The 22983-nt window shown below is 38.0% G+C and overlaps 1 protein-coding gene across 4 annotated transcripts in view; it reads right to left on the reverse strand.

The window, feature by feature from the left end:
• LOC126262337 (myb-related protein B) overlaps positions 1–22983 on the reverse strand; it is a 210922-nt gene that overhangs the window by 20919 nt on the left and 167020 nt on the right. For all 4 annotated transcript variants that reach the window (XM_049958900.1, XM_049958898.1, XM_049958901.1 and 1 more), the window contains exons 4-10: positions 22505–22737; positions 22024–22282; positions 17544–17737; positions 14282–14445; positions 12951–13183; positions 9507–9599; positions 8883–9185 (exon numbers count right to left, since the gene is read on the reverse strand). In XM_049958900.1, coding sequence (XP_049814857.1) covers positions 8883–9185; positions 9507–9599; positions 12951–13183; positions 14282–14445; positions 17544–17737; positions 22024–22282; positions 22505–22737 — 1479 coding nt within the window. The remainder of the gene's footprint in view (positions 1–8882; positions 9186–9506; positions 9600–12950; positions 13184–14281; positions 14446–17543; positions 17738–22023; positions 22283–22504; positions 22738–22983) is intronic.

Here is a 22983-nt window from a genome sequence, read left to right on the forward strand (position 1 = left end):
AATTACTCAACTATATGACAAATATGCTCCAATAAAGACCAGAAAAGTAAAAAAGCAACCTGCACCTTGGCTGACTGATGAACTAAAACAGCTCATGAATCTCAGAGATGCTGCACATCGAGCATACAAGATACACCCCACACCTGAAAATCATGCTGTATACAAGCAGAAACGAAACAAAGTCAGTCAAGCGGTGAGAAACGCTAAGCTCAGACATGCCCGTACATTAGCTGACAATAGATCTAGACCAGCTATCCTGTGGAAAAATCTCTGTAGTCTCGGTTTAGGCAAAATAAAAGTTGCAGAAAATCCCATGGTCTCAGCTGAAGAACTAAACCGATTCTTCACATTACCTACAACCAAAATTGAACTGCAGAAGAAACAGAGAATCATTGATTACTTCATGGGGATGAACGACTGTAGCAAAGAAAAATTCTATCTACAGCACGTCACTTGCAGTACTGTCAAGAAAGCCATAATGCGGATTAGATCAGCATCTACTGGACATGATGGTATCACTATCCAGATGGTAAAACTTATAACTGACCAACAACTGCCCTCTATAACAGACATTTTCAACGATTCATTAATCAAGTGTTTTCCCTGAGGCCTGTAAACTGGGACGAATTAAGCCACTGGCTAAAAAGGACATAGCCACAGCACCCTCTGACTACTGCCCATCTGCCTTCTTCCTGCACTATCAAAGGCCTTAGAATATATAGTTCATGACCAGCTCACCAATTACCTAACTACTAACAACATACTAGACGAATACCAATCAGGCTTCCGTAAACATCTAAGCACAACATCCGCTCTGATAAAGGTGACAGATGACCTGAAACTTGCCATGGACAGACAAGAAGCGATTATCATTTGCTTCTTAGATTTCAGCAAAGCATTTGATCTGTCGACTTCGACATCTTACTAGCCAAACTTAGCAGTCTAAATTTCTCACCAAGTGCAGTGCAATGGTTTCGCTCATACATGACGTCTCTTCAGCAACGCATCCTGTCTGGGAATATAAAATCACAATGGCGGCAGGTAGTGTCAGGCGTTCCCCAAGGCTCAGTATTAGGTCCTAGACTCTTCTCTCTGTATGTCAATGATGTGTCATCGGTTCTGACCTATTGCAAATATCATATGTATGCTGATGACCTTCAGTTGTATCTAAGTGCGAAACCAAGCAATCTCAAGAAAGCTATTGAAAATTTCAATACTGACCTCGATGCACTGTCAAAATGGGCACAGGACATAGGTCTAAAACTAAACCCATCTAAAACCCAAGCGGTACTTGTTGGTCACTCTACGCTCATTAGGCCAAAACATCGGGAATCCGTACCACCTCTTATCCTAAATGGAACAAATATTAACTTCTCTCCCTCAGCAAAGAGTTTGGGAGTAATAATAGATGAAAATCTAAATTGGACAGAGCACGTAACTGCAGTGTGCAAAAAAGCATCAGCATCCCTTCATGTCCTACAAAAATATAAAAAACTCTTCCCTTTCGATCTGAAAAAGAAATTAGTACAAACGCTTATACTCCCAATCATTGACTACAGTGATATTATCCTACAAGGCCTCTCTCAGGAAAATTCCCGACGTCTAGAACTGATCATGAATGCCTGCGTCCGATATATCTGTGACGTTCGACTTTTTGATCACATTTCACCAGCATATGCAAAATTGTCCTGGCTGCGTGCAGAAAAACTCAAGAGATTTCCATACTCTCTGTCTCATCTAATGCCTTATAAATGTACACTGTCCCTCATATCTCTCCTCGTCCTTAACGCTCATGTCGGAACAACATGACAAAAACACACGTTCCCATTATAATAAAATCTTCTCCGTTCCACTGCATCGCTCAGTCACTTTCTCCAAGTCCTTTACAGTAGCGGGAACCCGACTCTGGAATAACCTCCCTCGTTATGTTAGAGAACTTAAAATCATGTCCAGCTTCAAAAACAGTTAATGATGTATCTACTTAAGCAACAGTAATGCCTTCCTCTGTACATGAATGCACTTCACCTCATTACTTCCCTCTTTCCCCCTCCTTAAATCTCCCTTCCCCAAAACTCGCTATACTAGTAAACATCTACTTTACACACCAAGATATTGATGTACATCTGCACAAACCTTCATTACTATTGCCAATCTTTCTCATGTTTTGTCATTATTATTTGATTTTTTTTACTGTTATTATTATTTCTTTTATCATAATCCATATGTATAGCACCTGTTGTAAAAATACTGCCAGCATTTACTTTATTAGGTCTTAGTCATGTTTGTCATTATTATTTGATTTTTTTTACTGTTATTATTATTGCTTTTATCATAATCTGTATGTATAGCATCTGTTGTAAAAATACTGCCGCATTTACTTTATTAGGTCTTAGTCACTACTCTTTATTCATATTGTCACTAGAGTAAGCTAATTTTCTCATTTAAACTATGGTCACGATGTAACTCTGATGTGTGAAATGCTGCATGTGTGGAACACTGGTCCGATGTAAGAGAGGGCCTGATGGGCCTAATCTGATCAGGTTAAACAAATAAATAAATAAATACAGCTTTGGAGTCTGCTCATAATTTCTCGACACTTAAATCTATTTCACAGACGCTGTGCTTGCACTTAAAATCTCATAGCCAACCATTACTAGCTTTAAAGGATGAACAACCAAGCTTCTGAGCTAAGATCTTAGTTTTTTCACAAAGAATCGGACCAAAAATTAGTTTTCCCATGGAACTTTGCTGCAAAAACCAGCTGAAAATGGCATCTTCTAAATTTTTGTTTGTTGCTGCCTTCATTGTTTTTCTTGAGGAACTTCCATCTTCATTTTCAAGCACTGATACGAAGTTTAAAAGTTTAGTTTGCTCCTTTTAATATCTGAAATCATTGCTTGTCCAACATCCTACATCTCAGTCAACTGTTTACTTGTAACTGCTCTATCTGATTGCTCTAAAATTTTATATCTATGGTTCAAATGGTTCAAATGGCTCTGAGCACTATGGGACTCAACTTCTCAGGTCATTAGTCCCCTAGAACTTAGAACTAGTGAAACCTAACTAACCTAAGGACATCACAAACATCCATGCCCGAGGCAGGATTCGAACCTGCGACCGTAGCGGTCTCGCGGTTCCAGACTGCAGCGCCTAGAACCGCACGGCCACTACGGCCGGCTTTTTATCTATCCTGCTAACAATAACACAATACATTTTAATTTGGAAGCCATGGTGGACAACAAAAGGCATTAACAAACAAAACAAAGAGTACAGTCAGGAAGAACATGACACACAGACTGACTAGTAATCAGAAGGAACAGTAAAAGTCCACCTGGTGACGGTTGCTCATCATCCCAATAATGTTCATACTGCACTTGCACTAGGTTCACAGAGGGAAGGATAATAGTGTGCAGAGACAGAATCATTATTTTGTGATTTGTATCATTAGCAATTTGGATAGTCAGAACTTGGATAATTGTAGATCTACTGTAGTTACTATTTCAATGAGAATGAGGAGCAGAGAGTGAATCTAATTTTTTCCTTCATTATTCATGAATCAGGTCATCTTTCAGATCTATAAAGTTCCTGTTCATTATTCCTTCTTCTTCTTCTTCTTCTTCTTCTTCTTCTCCCCCCCCCCCCCAACCTCACTTTCTTGGTGAAGTAATTATTAATTGTTCAGAATTAACTTCCACTTTTCAGTACAAATCACCTCATGCATGAATGGATTTAATAATTGAAGCATTTATTCAATGAACTTCAACATTTTGAAGGCTTGAACAAGCAAACTGTAGTATCTATTTTTTTTTAATATATAGGTCATTGGGGGGGGGGGGGGGGGGGGAGGGGTTGGATGACTCTTGAGACTGATCAAAGATATGGTCGGCCATACTGCCACAATACTGCATTTAGCTTTGGAGTTGGGTGAACATCTGACAGGGTGCACTCAACGTAGAAATTTAGTATTTGATTACAGTGTGGAAACAAGGAGAATGGAACCAAAAACCTATACTGTGAAAGTGAAGATAAACAGTGGGAGTTCATAATATCAAGGGGACACATTTTAATATTAAGAAGCAATGGCAATCAGGAGGTCAAATCCGTAACTATTTATTGCTTCATATCAATGACAATGATGCAGATGAAGGTGTTACACTAATTTCGTAAAATGCAATGCATTGTGGGAAATAGAGCTCCACATACTCGTCATGAAGCTATTAGTGATCAATAATTCTCAATAAATGTCATTGAAGCTTAAGAATAAAAAGATGTTGCTTCATAAAACATGCTTTCAAAATGAAAAGTTCCTGAAAAACCAAAATAACTGAGAGGATCTTTTCACCATTCTACTTTTAGTCCCAGTAACGAATAAAACAGATCTCACATATAAATTTTTATAAAAAAAAATATAACATATAAATTACGTGCACAAAATGTGGTACTATCATTTATATGGAAAGTTGTTAGAAAAACATTAAAAATATGCAAAAAAGGTTATTAAGACAATCAACTAAGGCAGAAATCAAATATGAAAAACAAGAAAATTAAATGCATTCATATGTGGTATTCTGTGGACTACTTAGTCAAAAGTGTACAGAAATATGAAAATTACAGAATGAAATGCATTTGGAATTTCCTCCTACATCATAACAACGATAACCTGCAGTACTATTAGTTGAAAATTTCTCATCTTCCACAGTCAAGAAGAGGTACTTTTCATCTCGGTCAGCGTTACCTGGCACAGAGGATGGACAAGGAGAGAAGTAGCAGAATTCTGGGTGATTACTTTAAGCTTTGTCAATAGTTCCATTAGTACAAGTACTGTAAATATCTCCCCTACCTCCCTCTCCTGGAGGATACACTGACAAAGAAGCTAGCTAAAAATTAAACGAATATCTACAATTCTTCATGTCCTCCTCTGTCATGAACAAACACATCAAAATATACAAAAACATTTAAACAATATTTTTTTTCTTTATGTTTCAAATTATCATTACAAATTTGTTTGTCACTACTACCCTCGAAATCAAAAAACAGAACAACTTTCAATGTTAACGTACAAGCAACATTCTCTAATAATCTAATGCTACTAAAACTTAGGTGGTACATTTCTCTTACTACAAAAAAATTCTTTAAAGACAGTCTGTTTCATTACCTCCTTTCACCTTACCATCACCAATAAATATATGTGAGCATAATAGAGGCGTCCCTTACTTGCATTTTAAATTTACAAACTACTCTTATGATTATTTTCTAACAGTTGCCACTGCACAATGGATATTAGGAAACAGAGTTTATTTTCCATATTAATAGGCTGCATATCAATTGTAAATGGCATGACATGGTTCCATAGACAAAGACATTCAAACTCAACAACAAAGGGAGGCTCAAATGCCGCCATTCACGCTGTATTACATACTGATGTGAATCACTGCTCTACAACACACCAGAAACAAGGAAGCTATGAAAAACTGCAGAACAATTTTACTACCCTATCAAATTAATATCCACTTCGACCTCCCAACACACAGTCATGCAACTTACAAGGGCAAGGCCTCAGACACGGCCAACCGATTCGGCTCATATTTGGCAGGTCGCTTGTGCACAACCTAATACGAAGGAATCTAAGACATTTTGGGTCGACACCCCCGCATTTTTGAAAAAAATCATCCCTAAAAGTTATGATGAGCAATCGACTCAAAATTGGCGGGATCGATAGATAATTGTAAATAAAGCATTTTTCATCATCAGGTATGGGGTCCAAAAACGCATACTTTTCCAGAAATCGAGGTAAAAAACTTTTATAACTGCCGTTACTATACCTACATGGTAAATGCTTTTTGCCAACAGCACCGATAGCACAACGCCCAAGGTAACTGGCTGGGAATCACAGAATCCAGGTTTGAATCTCGAAGAAACCTAGCGGATGTTGTTATTTTCGTTTGTATTTTTCCATATCTCAATTGATAGGGATAGGAGGGTTAATAAGATAAGTAAATCAATAAGGAATGATAATAATAAGGTAGGCAAATAAATTTCTCAAACCTTTTGGGAAAGTAAACAACTAAAATGTTACTCCATGTCACTTGACAATGGCTCTTCCAGTCACTGTTACGTGACCTCACTTTTCTTCGAACAACGAAACGGATGGTACTTGTCATATAAACATTCGAAACAAATATACTCACAGCGCCAAGAACATCTAATGAATGCAATCTTTCGACAGCTACACTATTCCTTCCGAAGAGTCGGCGGAAAACAAACTTGGTTTACATTTAAAAATATGTCTTTTTTGGGAATTAATTTTGACGCTTACCACACATACGATATCATTGCCTGAAAAATCGGTGCTGGAAGTTGGTTATGAATTATGCTGTGAATAGTTATTGCATCTCTGCAGTTGTGCAATTCCTGCTGGGTTTCCAGAAGCACACTGCACTGCAATTCTGAAGCCTGCAAATAAAGTTTTTAACCAGGCGATAGAAATAAACATCATACAGCTGGCACACAGGTGTGCAGTTTGGCAGTATTGCTTTTACTGTGCACGTCAGCTGACCCTCACCATCTATAAACATAGTGCCATATATTGTAGTATTAATTTGAACACTCCAGGAAACCAATATTAGACAAAACTTGCTATCAGAAACATATGGTTTTAAAACATTCTCAAGAAATGTTCTGTAAATCGCATTCGTCAGTTTTCCGGATTTGGAGCAGGTAATGTAAACATTTTTCAATGAGTCGGTTAAACGACTGACCTCTTCTATAGCCCGAGGACCAAATGTAACATTCGTATCTTGTAAACACAGGAAAACCTTAAGCAACACTTTTCCAGAGGCTGTGATGGCATATTGCACGTGTACGAATGTGTTACTTTTTTTTACTACCAACTGCGACAAGGATTCGTTTTTCTCCCTTATGTGATAACGTGCATCGAATGTTCTCCCGATACTCGCATCCTGTTTGATCAGTGTTGATCACGTAATCACGATTAAAACTGGTCATAAGTGACGCCGCTTGCGTGCTGAAAAGAGCCGCCACTTTCTGTATATCTTCTATATTTTGTACCTCCTTATGAGAGATGTATTTAATGACGTTTCATTGAAGAATTTTATACTCTGATTTGAAATTTCTTGCCCAAGATAATGACGCAGCAAACGTAAAATCTTTGTTGGCCGTATATTGAAGCGCTGCATCTGCAGCCCACTCCTGAAGTATTCTCGTTGTTACATTTTCGTTACGACAACGAGATTCAACAAATCGGTCATATGTCCACTTATTTATCCCCTGGTATTTGTCATATCTTGTCCCTCCTTTAACGATATCACTTTCCCACAATTTCAAGTCCTTCTTCCCTTTCAGGGCTGTTGTTGCTCCATTCTTTTTCAGTGTTTGTAAGCTCCAATTTGGATGATTCCTGGCTAGCACTACTGCCTTTACTTTCACTCCAAGGGATATAGCACCGCACTTCAATTGTTTAGTAACCGGTTCGTATTACTCATCGGGAACAGATGAAGCACACATTCCCAGTGACGTGGAGATTTCCAAAGTGTTACGACCATTTTGCGATTCACAAGTCAGGATATCTTCCACTGAATCACCTTCTGCTTCGTCTTCATGGTATAGTACTTCAGTATCAACAAAAGTCATTTCGTTCGTCAGCTCCAAAAATTGCTCGACGATAGCCGCTCCTATCAATCTGAAATGCCGAGAAACAGAACTGCCTGCTTCCAGTAGTGCATTAATAATGCATCTGTCCTGCAACACTTATACAAACCAAAACACAGTGTCGGTTACTTCCCGCTTGCCATCGTCTGTGACAGGCTCCCAACTATATATTACAGCGCTAGTCGAAGGGTGTACATCTTCCATTATTCAGATTATGCACCTGAAAGATATGACACCACAAACAATAACTAGTTACTACAGCATAAACAGACGAGCTAATTACTACACACTACATACAGTACTCATTGTATGTTACTTACGGAAGAACACTGTATTCATTCACAAAACGTGTATCATTCGGCGCATTAACAATGGAAAAATCACTAAGTGTATCCGCGAGGTTCTCGGCAGCCTAATCACAGAAAACAACTCTTTATGATTGACGTCTATAAGGCTCGTGCTGGACACCAGGTTTACAACTACGATATGACGAAGAGGCAATCAGGACAACATAACTCTCCCCACGTGCATTCTGTCCCATGCCTCGCAGTAAACAAGCATCACGCGGTAGGCTATCTGTGATCTCTTGTGAGGAATTCGCAGCACTCTTACTCAGAGTTGTTTTCATGTGACAAGGCTTAAAATTTTATTACTTTACTAACTCACGGAGTTTGGGAAATTAGTTTGCCTACCTTATTATTATCATTCTTTATTGATTTACTTACCTTATTAACCCTCCTATCCGTATCAACTGAGATTTGGAAAAATACAAATGAAAAGAACATTCGCTAGGTTTCTTCGAGATTCGAACCCGGGTTTTCCGATTCCCAGCCAGTTACCTTGGCCGTTGCACTATCGCCGCTGTCGGCGAAAAGCATTTACCATTTGGGTACAAAAGCGGCAGTAGTAAAAGTTTCTTTCCTCGATTTCTGGAAAAGTTTACGTTTGCGGACCCTATACCTGATGATGAAAAATTCTCTATTTACAATTATCTAGTGATCCCTCCAATTTTGAGTTGATTGCTTGGTATAGCCTTTAGGGGCGATGTTCTCAAAATTGTGGGGGTGTTGAGCCAAAATATCTTAAGAGTCCTTCGTTTCGTACACAAGCAACCTGCTAAATTTGAGCCGAATCGGTTGGCCATGTCCGAGGCCTTCCCCTTGTTAGTACCAAAAGAAAGCACAAAAATGTATTATGTTATTAATCCATCTTACCATGTAGTTCACACCGCCCTTCTTTTGGCATTCAGCCAAAGCATCCTTAAAAGGAGTTGGCGTCCGTGGTGTACTAAGCAAACTGCGCCTCGACTTGCTTGGCGTACAGTGTTCTTTGCTAGATGGTTCCTTCTTGAAGAGACCAACTGGGAGAGGAGGGTTAGGCGTACACAATGGTCCAGGACTATCTTCTTGTTGAGCATCATCTGCTCCGCCACCACGAACAGGTGTGGACTGGCCAGTAGCAAAGCGACGGAAAGGACTTGAAAAATTGTCTTCAAGCGAAAAACTGGTATTCAGGAACTGCAAATAAAATTAATAATTGTATTAGTCATAATAATTAAAAGTAGGATTAATCTGAGAATAAATTCATTCCACTAAAATGACTGTCATGTTAAATAAAATTAATTTCTAGAACAAAAATGCTTTGCTAAAAGAGAAAAATCTACAGAAGGAAGTTGTGGCATCTGACAGAAAGAATTTTTTTTTCTCCTTTCAAACACAGTATTAACAAAAATGGTAACAGTATGTTGCCACAGATTGCCAGTGCTCTCACTTAACGTTTAACAGGAAAAAATTTTCATATTTATAAGTTTATTACATTCTCTACTTTTCAAGTTTTACCTGCAAAGGACTGAATGGAACTGATTTCCCAGGTGTTGATGGACTACAAAGCAGATTTGTACTGTATGCTGGGGAATCACTCATGTCAGATGCCTGAAACAATTTCAACATACACACAAAAACTGCCTCTCACATTATAACAGCTGAAAACAGTTTAAGAATTTCCTTTTGGGTTGCTATACGACAATTTTTACAACTAACATTTACTTTTACAGCCTTAAATTTGCAACTGAAGTTTAATGTCTTATGTGTATAATACGTCTACCCTAGTAAAGATGGTAACTTCAGCTGAATGACATCTAAGTTTAGCAACTGTGATCAGTTGCATGCCAAAACAAACTGGGTTGGCTTTGGAATGCTCATCAGCTATGGTGAAAATATCACAGGCAAACCTGTGGCAGCTTTCAAACAGGTACAACTATCACCAATATCATTACCCATAAAATCACACAACTGAAAATTTTCAAGCAATAATGATAAAAAATTTCCTTCTCATCCCACCTGGTGGGTCACCCCTGACCCAGGGTTCTGTGTGACTTTTCTGAACTCTCCCCTTTTGCTAAACTTTGCCAGTCCTCTTCCTTCCCTTTGAACTCTCCTGCCAGGAGAAGGAGAGACTACCGGCTCCTAAAGCTTGCACATTTTCTTAACCTTTTATATGTTTGTGCGTGGCACCATTTCGTGAGCAGATTTTTAATTTATCCAATTGCATCATATTTTCAAAAATTTTGTGTACAACATTGCCCCCTCCCCCCCCTGCTCCTTTACTCTGTAAAGGAAATGTGGTAGAAAAGAACTTTTTTTGACATGACTAAAGTTATTCTACTTCGTGTGTGTGTCTATATATATATGAAACAAGGAACAAGGCTCATTCATATTCCCCCCCCCCCCCCAATCCCTTCTGTTTCTTGGCATTACACATGAACACTTTTGTAATTACAAGTTAACTGCCATAATTTTTTTAAATATGTGTCATCTCATCTCCATTTTTCCATTTTTTTACTTGTCCTATATCATCATGTGCTGCTTCACACACAATGTATGATCTACAGGGTTAATAACATTACAATTACAATAACATGTCTGGAAACTGACAGCCAAATGGCGAGGAAAATCTTCCTCTTGCCAAATTGTTAAATGCTGCACATCTGGAAACCCGTCTATACACAGAAAAAAACAGGAACTAAATCAGTGAAAAGAGAATACAGACTTGGAGAAAAATAAGCTTGTCAACAGTGCAAAATTGTAGAGCAATACTGGCTGGAGGAGAAATGCAAATCTGTAGGAATCATGCAAAACTATGGGAAAGATAGATGCCACTTTAGGAAACTGATAAGACAGAAGGGAGGGCTGAAAAGAGGAATGAATTTATAGGACTGTACAAAGAAAACAAACTTCAAAATACCATTACGGAAAGCGATAGGGAGATGGAGATGTGATATTGCAAGAATAACTTGACACAACGCTGAAAGACTTAAATCTAAAGCACACATTTTGAGTAAACCACACCCTCAGAATTACTGAAGATGCCAAGAAAATATACTACTATTTCAGCCTGCACTGTGCAGAACATACAAGTTGGGAGACATACCCACAGATTTCAAGAAGAATATAACAACTTCCATTTCCACAGAAGGTAGGTGCTGAAGAGCTGAAAAATGGTGGAAGCCAACCTCATGGATGATCAGTTTGGGTTCCTGAGAATTATAGGAATAGGTAAGGTGATAGTGACCCCTGTGACTTGTCTTAGGTGATCAAGTGAAGAAAGGCAAACCTACAGTTATAACACACAGAGATTTACAAAATGCTTTTGACTATGTTGACTGGAATACACTCACTCACCGATATTCTGAGGGTGGCAGGAATAAAAGACGGTGAGTGAAATGTTATCAACCACTTGCACAGAAACCAGACAGGAGTCAAACAACATAATGACGAGCAGCACTTGACAACGGATTCAGACAGGGTTCTTACCTTTACCCAATGTTATTCAATCTGCACATTGAGCTAGCAGTGAAGGATATTGAAGAAAAATTTGGGGATGGAATTAAAGTTCTGGGAGAAGAAATAAAAATTTGAGGTTTGTTGATGACATTGTGTCAGAGACAGTAATATAAATGGAAGAGCAGTTGAATGAAATGAACAGTGTCTTGAAAAGAGACTGTAAGATGAACATCAGCGAAAGGAAAAGAAGAGCAAGCCAAGGTTGTCGAAATATATCGGATAATGCTGAAGGAATTAGATTAGGAAATTAAACACTAAAACTAGCAGATATGTATTACTATTTGGGCAATAAAATAAATGACAATATCTGAAGTAGAAAGACTATAAAATGTAAATTGACTATAGCACAAAAAGTGTTTCTGAAAAAGAGAAATTTTGTAATGTGCAATATAAAGGTAAGTGTTAGGTAGTCTTCTCTGAAGGAATTTGTCTGCAGTTGTCCTTGCGTGAAATGTGCACTAAAGCAGTTCCGATAACAATAGAACCATTGCGAGTATAGTTCTACAAAAGAAGGTTGAAAATCAAATGAGTACATCAGGTAATTAATGATGTGATACAGAACAGAATCGGAAAGAAAAGACATTAATAGCACAACTTGTCTACTAAAACAAAGGATAAGCTGATAGGATACATTGCGAGGCATCAAAGAATCGCCAAGTCAGCAATATAGGAACAAAGAGAAGAGGAGAGAGAGAGAGAGAGAGAGAGAGCGAGAGAGAGAGAGAGAGAGAGTGTGTGTGTGTGTGTGTGTGTGTGTGTGTTTGGGGGGGGGGGGTAGAAATTAATTAAAATTTCTTGTATAAAGTGCCATGCTTCCTTCCCACATGTGAAGGTATATTTCAATAGTTTTAGAGAAATTAAAGTCGAGAAGTGTGAATCAGTGTCATTCAGACACCGTAACCAATGCAATCAAGTAAATGATAATCTACGAACATGATAAGAACAGAAGCTACTTCCTATAACTCAGAAGGCAGAAGCTTAATTAAATTATGCAGCCATAAGGACGGATAGAAGATTTGTATAGTGGTAGTTTATTATTAATACAGTATAAAGATTAAATTTCTACAATTTGCTTCTGTTTTGTTCCACAGAACTAAATATTATACACCTTGAAGGGATCCACAGAACACAATTACTGAATGAATGAATCAAAACAATATTTCTGCCAACACTCCTTAAAATGTAACAGAATAGTAACACTGTATTAAGTGGTTGAGATTTTTGAGCCTATGTATGGGTAACACATTACACTGCCTTAGTTTCCAATTATATTAAAACTGCCTTCACCAAATAGTAAACAACATGTATGTTTGACATATCTGTAGTAAAAACATTTATTTACTTTAGGGAACTATCTTAGGCCTAATACTACAAACTATTTCCATGCACTTCCCCAAGTTCCTCCCAAATATTTTGAAGGTAAGGTAAGCTGCAACATACCTGATAAGAAGCAGCCATTTCACTCAATGCAAAATTGTCAAGGGAATTGTCACATGGCTCAACTTTTATTGGCTTTCGAGTTATACTTTTACGCAATATTGGCGGTGGAGATGACATCTTGGCTGCTGCAACAACATTTGGAGAAAATGGGATCAGACTCCCTGTTCTAACCACACCAGCAGCTGCCAGCTCTGACTGTATGTTCTGGATTGTCTGACCATCAAATCGCAAACCTGTGTAATCCACAGAAAGAAGATTAGTTGTTAGTTTTACTGGCAAAAATATGAGCAATATCAATACAAAAATGGATACATTAGTCACACACAAATAATTTCTTGTATTTAACTATCAGTCACATTAATTCATCAAATTAATTATCCTATCCTTAATATTTTAAACATTATACACCGTACTTCATTCATTAGACTTACAACACACTCAACTTTTCCAAGACCAGACAGAGACTAAAACTCTTGATGTTTCACATAAAAAACAATATAGCACTAATTGGTATTTAAGAAAGGGAGGAAAAAAAAAACACTTTGCTGAATTTTACAGAAATTCTTATATTAGTTTACCAAGTTAGCAATGGTAATTTTATGAAAACATCAACATCCCTATTTTTTCTTTCTTTATTTCTTTCTCTTGTAAATCTGCATTTTCTGATTCAGTGCTAAGTATTGCAGCAAGTAAAATAAAATCAACACCACACAACATGAGTCCCAACAACAGAGAGATGATTACGCTCCCCAAGGTCAGCATGGTATACAAATTTCCTGTCAGTGACTATACAATAAAACAAAAGTCAACCAAAAGTGTATGTTTCGTATTAACAAACCAATCATCAAGACACCATCTCTCAACTTCAGGCATTCCCACAGAGGGGATGTTACACTAATACATGAAATGTATGGTATTTCTCACAATAAAAATAATAAATGGAAAAAATTATGATAGAGAACAATTAATCATTGGTGAGCGGAGAAAGTGACCTATAACTGGTCAGTTTTGAAACTTAAATGCAAATTCTATTCTCCTCCTCTTCACCATTTTAATTCCAAAAACATCCACATCATTCCAGCTTTACTTTAACTACATCTACAGACTCAAAATTGGTTCCTAACATGATTCACAACCTCCACATAATCCATAACATGAGAGCTTTTTAAAACACTTTCTCATTTGTAAAACTGTTGTTGAATTATTATTTATTCACATGAAAACAATAAAAAAATTGTATATGCAAGCATAGAGTTCAAATTACAGAAACCTAAAAGTAAACAAAAACTCATGTAAATAAGAAAATAAATTATATGGTACTGCGCACATACCAATCGGCCCCTTCTTACGATCCTCCAAATTCTTATCTGGTGATATGTCTGAAGAACCATAACCATCTCCATGTACCAAATCCATTACATTAACATCAGAAAAACCCTCATCGGATTCCAATTTCATGGGACTTGGATGAGATAGCATTTCCATATCGAAATACCTGAAATTTAACACAAATGCATTAGATGTGGGTAGTTACAACATCTGTCCAAGTTTTTCTCCACTCTTCTGCAAGGTAGTAACTGTTCAAAAATATCTATAGCAAATAAAACTGTTGAATTAAGGCATAAAAAAAGTGTCCTGAAAAATTTTTGGGTTGAAGGGAGGGTGTATATTTACATGAATCACACAATTGTTCTACATCTACATCTACATCCACACTCCGCAAGCCACCTGACGGTGTGTGGCGGAGGGTACCCTGAGTACCTCTATCGGTTCTCCCTTCTATTCCAGTCTCGTATCGTTCATGGAAAGAAGGATTGTCGGTATGCTTCTGTGTGGGCTCTAATCTCTCTGATTTTATCCTCATGGTCTCTTCGCGAGATATAAATAGGAGGGAGCAATATACTGCTTGACTCTTCGGTGAAGGTATGTTCTCGAAACTTCAACAAAAGCCCGTACCGAGCTACTGAGCGTCTCTCCCGCAGAGTCTTCCACAGGAGTTTATCTATCATCTCCGTAACGCTTTCGCGATTACTAAATGATCCTTTAACGAAGCGCGCTGCTCTCCGTTGGATCTTCTCTATCTCTTCTATCAACCCTATCTGGTACGGATCCCACACTGCTGAGCAGTATTCAAGCAGTGGGCGAACAAGCGTACTGTAACGTACTTCCTTTGTTTTCGGATTGCATTTCCTTAGGATTCTTCCAATGAATCTCAGTCTGGCATCTGCTTTACCGACGATCAACTTTATATGATCATTCCATTTTAAATCACTCCTACTGCGTACTCTCAGATAATTTCTGGAATTAACTGCTTCCAGTTGCTGACCTGCTATTTTGTAGCTAAATGATAAGGGATCTATCTTTCTATGTATTCGCGGCACATTACACTTGTCTACATTGAGATTCAATTGCCATTCCCTGCACCATGCGTCAATTCGCTGCAGATCCTCCTGCATTTCAGTACAATTTTCCATTGTTACAACCTCTCAATACACCACAGCATCATCTGCAAAAAGCCTCAGTGAACTTCCGATGTCATCCACAACATCTTAACTGAAACCCATTAGAAATTTTGTACATGCTTTGAAAAATTCATTAAAAATTGTTTGCTGAAGATATTTTCTCCTCCTAAAAGATTTACAGCATTATTTTTAATCTCATTACACTGAAAACTGGGCAATGTTGTTTGGTAAGAATACCCCAATCACGAAGTTCACTTGGCTCTCTTTAGGGGGACCTGGGTGTAATGGCCAGTAGTTTCTACTAGCATTTTGTCACAGATAGGCACACCAAAAAGATTGAAAACCAGAGCTTTTGGCCAAACCGGCAAAAAACACACACACACACACACACACACACACACACACACACACACACACACACACACACACACACACACACACACACACACACACACACAAGACCACCGTCGCTGGCAGCCAAGGCCAGATTGCAAGCAGCAGGGCATTTACGTGTAATTTTTTATTTTAAGTACACTGTACCTCGACACTACTCAAAAGTTCAAAACAAATTTCGTTCTTTTGATTGTTAACTTGTTGAAACAGTAAACCAGAAATATTTACCAATTTGCTGTTTTGCATAATTTCAAAAAAATGTTTTTTTAGAAGTCAATTTTTTCCTATTAATTTGAGAACATATGACATGCTCCAGCTTAGGATATTTAACATACTGTTGAATAATGTGGTACACTGTGTAGGCAAACACTACATTATTATTCATTCAAACTTTAGTTTTTGTAGCTTTAGTAAAGGATGGGGTAATGACATGTAAGTATGCAAAAACACTGATTATGTGAAACAAACTAAAGAATGGCATGTCATTTTCTTCTTAGTGATAACATGTCAAGACATTCCCCACATTCCAGCACCATAATCTTGTTGATTCTGAGTGTCCTTTCCATCTTCTTTCGTATTCTTTATTATTCTGACTCCTTTGTCATGCTTTCAGCAGTTTTTTCAGCTTCAGCTACATGTTGCCTGCTCACTCGTAGCTAACCACTTTTCATGCAGTCCCCAGTTTTAATACTGAGTGTGCTCTTTGTTTTCCATTATTAAAACATATTAAGGTGTCCATCAAACCAATCTGAAAATCTGATAAGCCAACAAACACAATTTCTGGCAAGCATAAACTCAAGTAATCTACTTGTATCGACATAAAAATCAATTGCAATAAATCCTTACTCACAGTACAATCAGTACGTTCTTCAAAGGTATTACACAACCAAGTTGCTATGAAAATAATGGAGCAAAAATTAAATAAGGTTTTGTGTTTGACAGCAGTGTGACAACTAGGCAGTCATGCAATGCATCTGCTTTAGAAACATATTTAAACACAAAAATGTTGAGGTATTTTACAAAAAGTATACACTTTTACAATCGGGGAGAATCACAGAATTTTATTACATTACAAAATCCATTTTTTGGGCCCTCATGGCGTCCAGGTCCCATTAATCCTGTACTGTACTAAGATATTGCAGCTTCTTTTTGGAACAGTAATTATTTTCACACTATCTGGAAAACATATCAAGTATGGACATCCCAAGAGAGTAATGCTCACAGCCAACTAATGGGCTGTTTATTGAATCCAGTACCTGTAACGTTGTTAAACATTTGAAAATACTTAACCTTAACAATTTTGGAAGGAAACCCTCCTAAAAATGTAATACAGAAGTTACTCGGCCATCCCTCCTAATCACGGCCATCCCTCCTAATCATTCATTTCCTACAAAATAGGATGATTTGAAGAGTTTGTTTTACATTCCAGAAAAAGACTGCATGCATGCACTAGTACTTAAGGTTGTAAGAAAAGAGAAAACACTGAAGCATTGATATAGGCCACCTTAAAGACTAAATCTTAGGAACACATTATCTCCTAGTGTAAAGGGCAAAGTTGTGAAAACTGAATACTCCATAAAAGTTAATGTACTTTGGAAAGAGTAACTATTATATGTCTTAACATTTTTTTGTTCCAACAAAATGAACAAACACCACACAATAAGCATGGATAACTCCAGAATTCAGCTCTGTGAGCCAGCAGAACTGAACAAAATCATTTTACAGCTACAATACATACCTGAGGGGAGATGACAGAATGTACTCTGGAGTATTTGGACGTGCCAGTTTCATTGGCGAATCTGATTTGAAGAAATGTTCATGCAGTTGCTCAGAAGGAAACAGGGTTCCACATGAGGGAGCAACTTGCTCGACTGATGAATGAAAACTTGTATTTGGAGTCTGCTGGTCACAGCTGGCTGGTGACCATTTGTCCTGTTAAAAAGTTCCAAAAATGTAGTAACCCTTCATTTCTCCCATATATACTTCCCTGCTTCTTGAAACCACAGAACTACATATGCAAATACACATTCTCGACAGTTAAACATTCCTTATTACAAATATACTAGCATCTCAGTACATATGTACCCACCCACAATTTCAATACTAAGAAGTATTACAGGGTATTCGAGGATAACTCTATTATAATACACATCATAAAACTTTCCCAGCTCCCTTTCTTAAAGCTGTTAGCAATTATTTCACCTGATTTGTGTCTGATAACAGAACACTATTCTGAATATTCAAAATAGACAACATTCAAACAAAATAGAGAAGTTATATCTGATATTCACTGCCACCCATTTGCATTCTTAAAATATAAATGGCTGACTAGTTAAGGCTAAAACAGTAAGATCATTTTTGTAGGGTATCCAACAATCAACTCTGGGCAATAAATAAAAAGCACATGTCAACAGATCACTTATTTTATGGATTAGAGTACAAAATTACACAGTACAAAACAAAGAATGCGTGTCAACATCAGTTTAGTGAGCAGGTTTAAATCTTCAAAGCTGTTTACAAATCCACTGAAATACATTCAATTCACTTTTATCTGTATAAAGAGCAGCTAATACTTTGAGATCTGTTCACTATTTTTTCATTAATATCAATCACTGGAAGTAATTATTGCTTCCAGTCTGCAGCATAAACCAAACCAATACAAAACATACAGGATCATCAGGAACAGCCTGAAAGCTTATAAGGATATTGCAGAATAAATAGGATGTGTTGAGAAATAATTATTAAGAAAAAAATTGATATGTGCACTGTGTATGAGTTAATTAGCTTCCAAGTTAACCAATCAGACCATTGCACACACTTGCAAACTCAAGCAGCCCGCCAGAGACGGTGTTACCACACATGTTCTTCATTTGGTTTCCTATAACTGAACAAGAGAGCTATTCAAAAATAGCACGTGGGACAATAGCAAGGATGAAGCCCCAGCCAAAGGCCGAGTTGTCTCGTGCATTATCATCTATGCTATGAGAACAACTGACAATAATTGTATCCGGCAGGTTGTTTGGGTTTGTGCACAGAAAGGCCTGATTGACTTACATCAATGCTAGCCAACTCAGAAACAGTGCGATGTATCAAATTTTTTTCTTAAAAATTAATCCTCAGCACAACCTATCCTGCAACACCCTCACAAGCTTTTCAGGCTGTTTCTGACCACCTTGTACATTTTGTATTATCCAGTACCAGATCTAAAACACATTTTCTTCTACTTTTTATCTGCAGATTATCTTCAGAGGTTGTAGGGAAAACTATGATAAAGATCATTGTCAAATGTATGTATGTTCCATAAAGGATAGTAAATTACAGACTACATTACCATCCTGTTGATACTGCAGTTGAGAGCAAAATCAAGCACAAACACAAGAATTTATGAGCCAATATGGTATCATGTAGAAAGGAGGGGATCTATATTTTAGCCATAAACTACTATGTTTAACACGTTCACTGCCACTGTAATTGGCCTTGCTTTGCCACGTAACCAATATTTTTCTTAATAGAATCTGAAAATATATTGCTAAAAGTAATATAACATGTATTTATTTTATAAGTACACAATCAAATTTACTCTCGTGAATCAAAGTTGTTTTGGGGCGCACTAAGGCGTCAGTGGCATATCAGGCCATATTCTGTAGCGGGTGGCCGTGGACGCGCCAATGCGTCTAGTGTATTGTTCCTGGTTAGTGTGACAGTTTAGGTTACTACAATTTCATTTTATATTCATAAATGAAACGAAACATCCTACTGACAAACGACATATTTATTGGACAAAAAATATAGTAGAAACATTCAAATACAAACACAAGATCTCGAAGAAACTTCTGAAATAAAATGTATGTCAAATCTAAGAAAAATACAATCTAGAGCTTTATCCATTACTCTCAAACAAATAAAATAAATACAAAGTTTAAGAATAGTACCGACACATAACTGTCGAAAAATAAATGAGCAACGAAAGTGCTATCTGCCTTTAGAGGTGGTGAATAACACAACAATTCAAACAATATCCTGCTTTATTTGGGCAATCTAGGCACTCGTAAATCGTGTCTGTTCGTTGTCCACGGCTGGCGCATGATCTGCACTTTTTTCGCGGTGTTTTTGATTTTCCATTTGATTCTCGTTTTACCACAACATGTTGGGGATTTCTGACTGGCCGTTCTACCTGCTTTCGTGGCAATAGTGCTCTTATAATACTGAGTCTAAATTCTTGGAGGGGCATTTTTGTGCCACAATATTTATTGTGTAGGGCATGTGCGTTTGTCAGTATCATTTCCACAACGTGGATAAAAAGTTTCTTGTACCAGCGTATGGTTTTGCGTTCCGAGAGGTAATATGATAACATCTGATCGTGCCGATCAACTCCCGCCATAAATTTATTGTAGTTTACAATGGCCAAGGGCTTAGATTTCTTCTCCTTTCTTTTGGTTTCAACCTCAACCATTTCATTTGTAAATGCATTAGAAATGTAGCAAACCTCCCTCTTATCACGCCACTTACCTATCATAACTCCTTCCGCAAATCTGGCAACGGCTTCACCTTTTCGTAGTTTTGCTTCCTGTATTTCCTTGGGTGTATCCTTCCTATTCGCCCTCAGAGTTCCCGTGCAGTGGGTCTTCTTATCCAGGAGCAGCTTTGCCAATGCGAAGCTGTTATAGTAATTGTCCATGTACACATGGTGACCAGCATTCAACTTTTCATCTAGTAAATGAAGAACAATTTTTTGCGCATGGCCTCTTCCTCCTAAATCGTCCAGCATGCCAGTGTATACCGCGAATTTTAGGACCATTCCAGTGGGAGTTGTCAAAATATATAGCTTTATGCCATATTTGTGCTTTTTGTTTTTGATGTATTGGCGGAAAAGTAATCGTCCACGCCAAAGGATCATTGATTCGTCCAGAGACAGTTCCCGTCCAGGGTAGTAAACTTGGCACATCCTTTCATTGAAAAAATTGATAACGGGACGTATTTTATACAACCTGTCGGATGGTGTTGGTTTGCCCTGTTTTGGATTTTCAGAAAAGTGTAATGCACGTAGTATTAGCAGAAAACGATTTCGTGAAATACTATCGGCAATTCCTTTCACGTTGAATAAAGCGTCCTTTTTCCAATAGTCCTGCAAATTCCTCATCTTTACATTTCCCATGTGCAGGAAAACTCCCAAGAACACTAACAATTCGCCAACAGTCACATCTTTCCAACAGTTTATTCGTGATTGTCCTTTGGTTCCCGCAGAAAGGAATAATTCAATCGCGTTTCGATTTGTTTCTTCTACAACTGTCAATAGAAATTCGTCCGTCAGCAAAAGACGAAAATAATCTAAGGGAGTGTTTTCCGTCGGTTGAATAAGCAGTCCCTCTTTTTTTATAAATGGGCAATTTATCATTCCAACTGGCTCTCTTTCCCACGCAACAGTTGTATCAGCTGCGTTATCTCTTGTTACCACTCCTTCTGCCATTTCCCTGTCGCTAGGATTCACAGCCATTTCTACAGTCTCATCTAAAACAAACTCGGCTCCGTCAGACTCGTCACTGGATTCCACGCCGTCCTCCTCACTGGCCAGTTCCGTTTCCGAATCGCTTTCTTCTAATATTCGTAATAATTCCGCATCCGTTAGTTTTTGTACGTTTCTTGTGTCCTGTGTTTTACGTTTCTTAGGTTCTGAAGGGCCCGCCGTGTCACGATTGTCTTCCATTTTCAGTCCCACAACAGAGAAAAACTGTAGGGAAAACACACGAACCGCACCCGCAAAAATTGAAAACAATACGTTCTTAGAGTGCCTGCGCAATGAACCACACCGAATGGCTGTGCCCGACTAAACTGTGGCGCTGAGAAACAGCTGAGTGTCTCGCCGCGCAGGCGCGTCGACGGCATATGCACTAGTATCGGCCGGACGCGCTGGTGCGCCGATGGCAGTGAACGTGTTAAAGATGTCAATAAGTGCCAACATCAATTTATCACTGCACTGCTAACAGAACCTTGATTAAGCTGCACAATTTCCAACATTACTAGCAACAAACAATAAAACAAACTATCATTAAATAACTTCTATATATGCTGAAGGAATACTTATTTACATACCAACTGCACAAAGATTTACTTACTTTTTAAATAAATTTCTGAAGGGATTAGAAACATAATTGTTACACCAAATTTTGTTTGAAATCTGTCAAACATGTTACTAAAATCATCACAGTCCATATACTCACATTGCTATATGTGTCAGCAGACTTTGCCAAATAATCACTACGAGATGCTGATGTAGTAAGGTTGTTTCGGAACTGTGACTGAACTGATTTATCGTCAATATCATCTGTCGTGCAAGCAGAGTTGGAAACACTAGCACCGACACTCGTCTGTTTCGCAGCCCTCGTCTTAGCACGCCGACTCTGACCCTCACAACGATCATCCGATTCGTACTTGCGGCGCATTGTTGAGTTCCAGTGATTCTTTATTGCATTGTCTGTCCTATGAAGAAGATGACATATGATTAAACACAACTGAATTTAAATAATTTTGTAAAGAGAATGTAATATCACTGGTGTGTGTTCCAAACTGACATGCAATAGAATAGAGAATTGTGATAAATTGACATTTTTTACTGTTTTAAATTACGTTATTCATTGTTTGTTCTGTAAGAAGGTACATCTTCCTCATATGACACTAGGAAGCAGAGTGAATGACACATACCTGCCAGGCAGCAGCTTTGCTATTTTAGCCCACTGGTTGCCCCATTGCTGATGCGCCCTATAGATGACCATGTCCTCCTCTTCTGTCCATGCAGTCTTCTTTATGTTAGGATTGAGGTGATTGTGCCAGCGCTCTCGGCACTGCTTGCCAATGCGGCCCTTTAGGTGGCGGGCAATCAATGTCCATTTCTTTGGTCCATAACGCTCAACCAGTTCCACAACCTTTTCATCTTCCTGTTGACATTGGACAACAAATCATGCCACATTATATCAACATAAAACACAAGAGCAGACAATAAGGATTTGCTATCACAAAGTTCTAACTATTGCTGGCAGGAAAGAACACATCAATCTCAATGGCAGAACTGAAGAAGGAACTAGGAAATTCTCAACTTATGCCCAATTTACATGGGCCGAACATCCTACAGATATGGAATTTGAAACATTTTACTGTTGAACAAAGGTAAATGTATCTAATAT

This window comes from Schistocerca nitens, chromosome 6 (assembly GCF_023898315.1).
Source record: "Schistocerca nitens isolate TAMUIC-IGC-003100 chromosome 6, iqSchNite1.1, whole genome shotgun sequence".
Taxonomy (NCBI): domain Eukaryota; kingdom Metazoa; phylum Arthropoda; class Insecta; order Orthoptera; family Acrididae; genus Schistocerca; species Schistocerca nitens.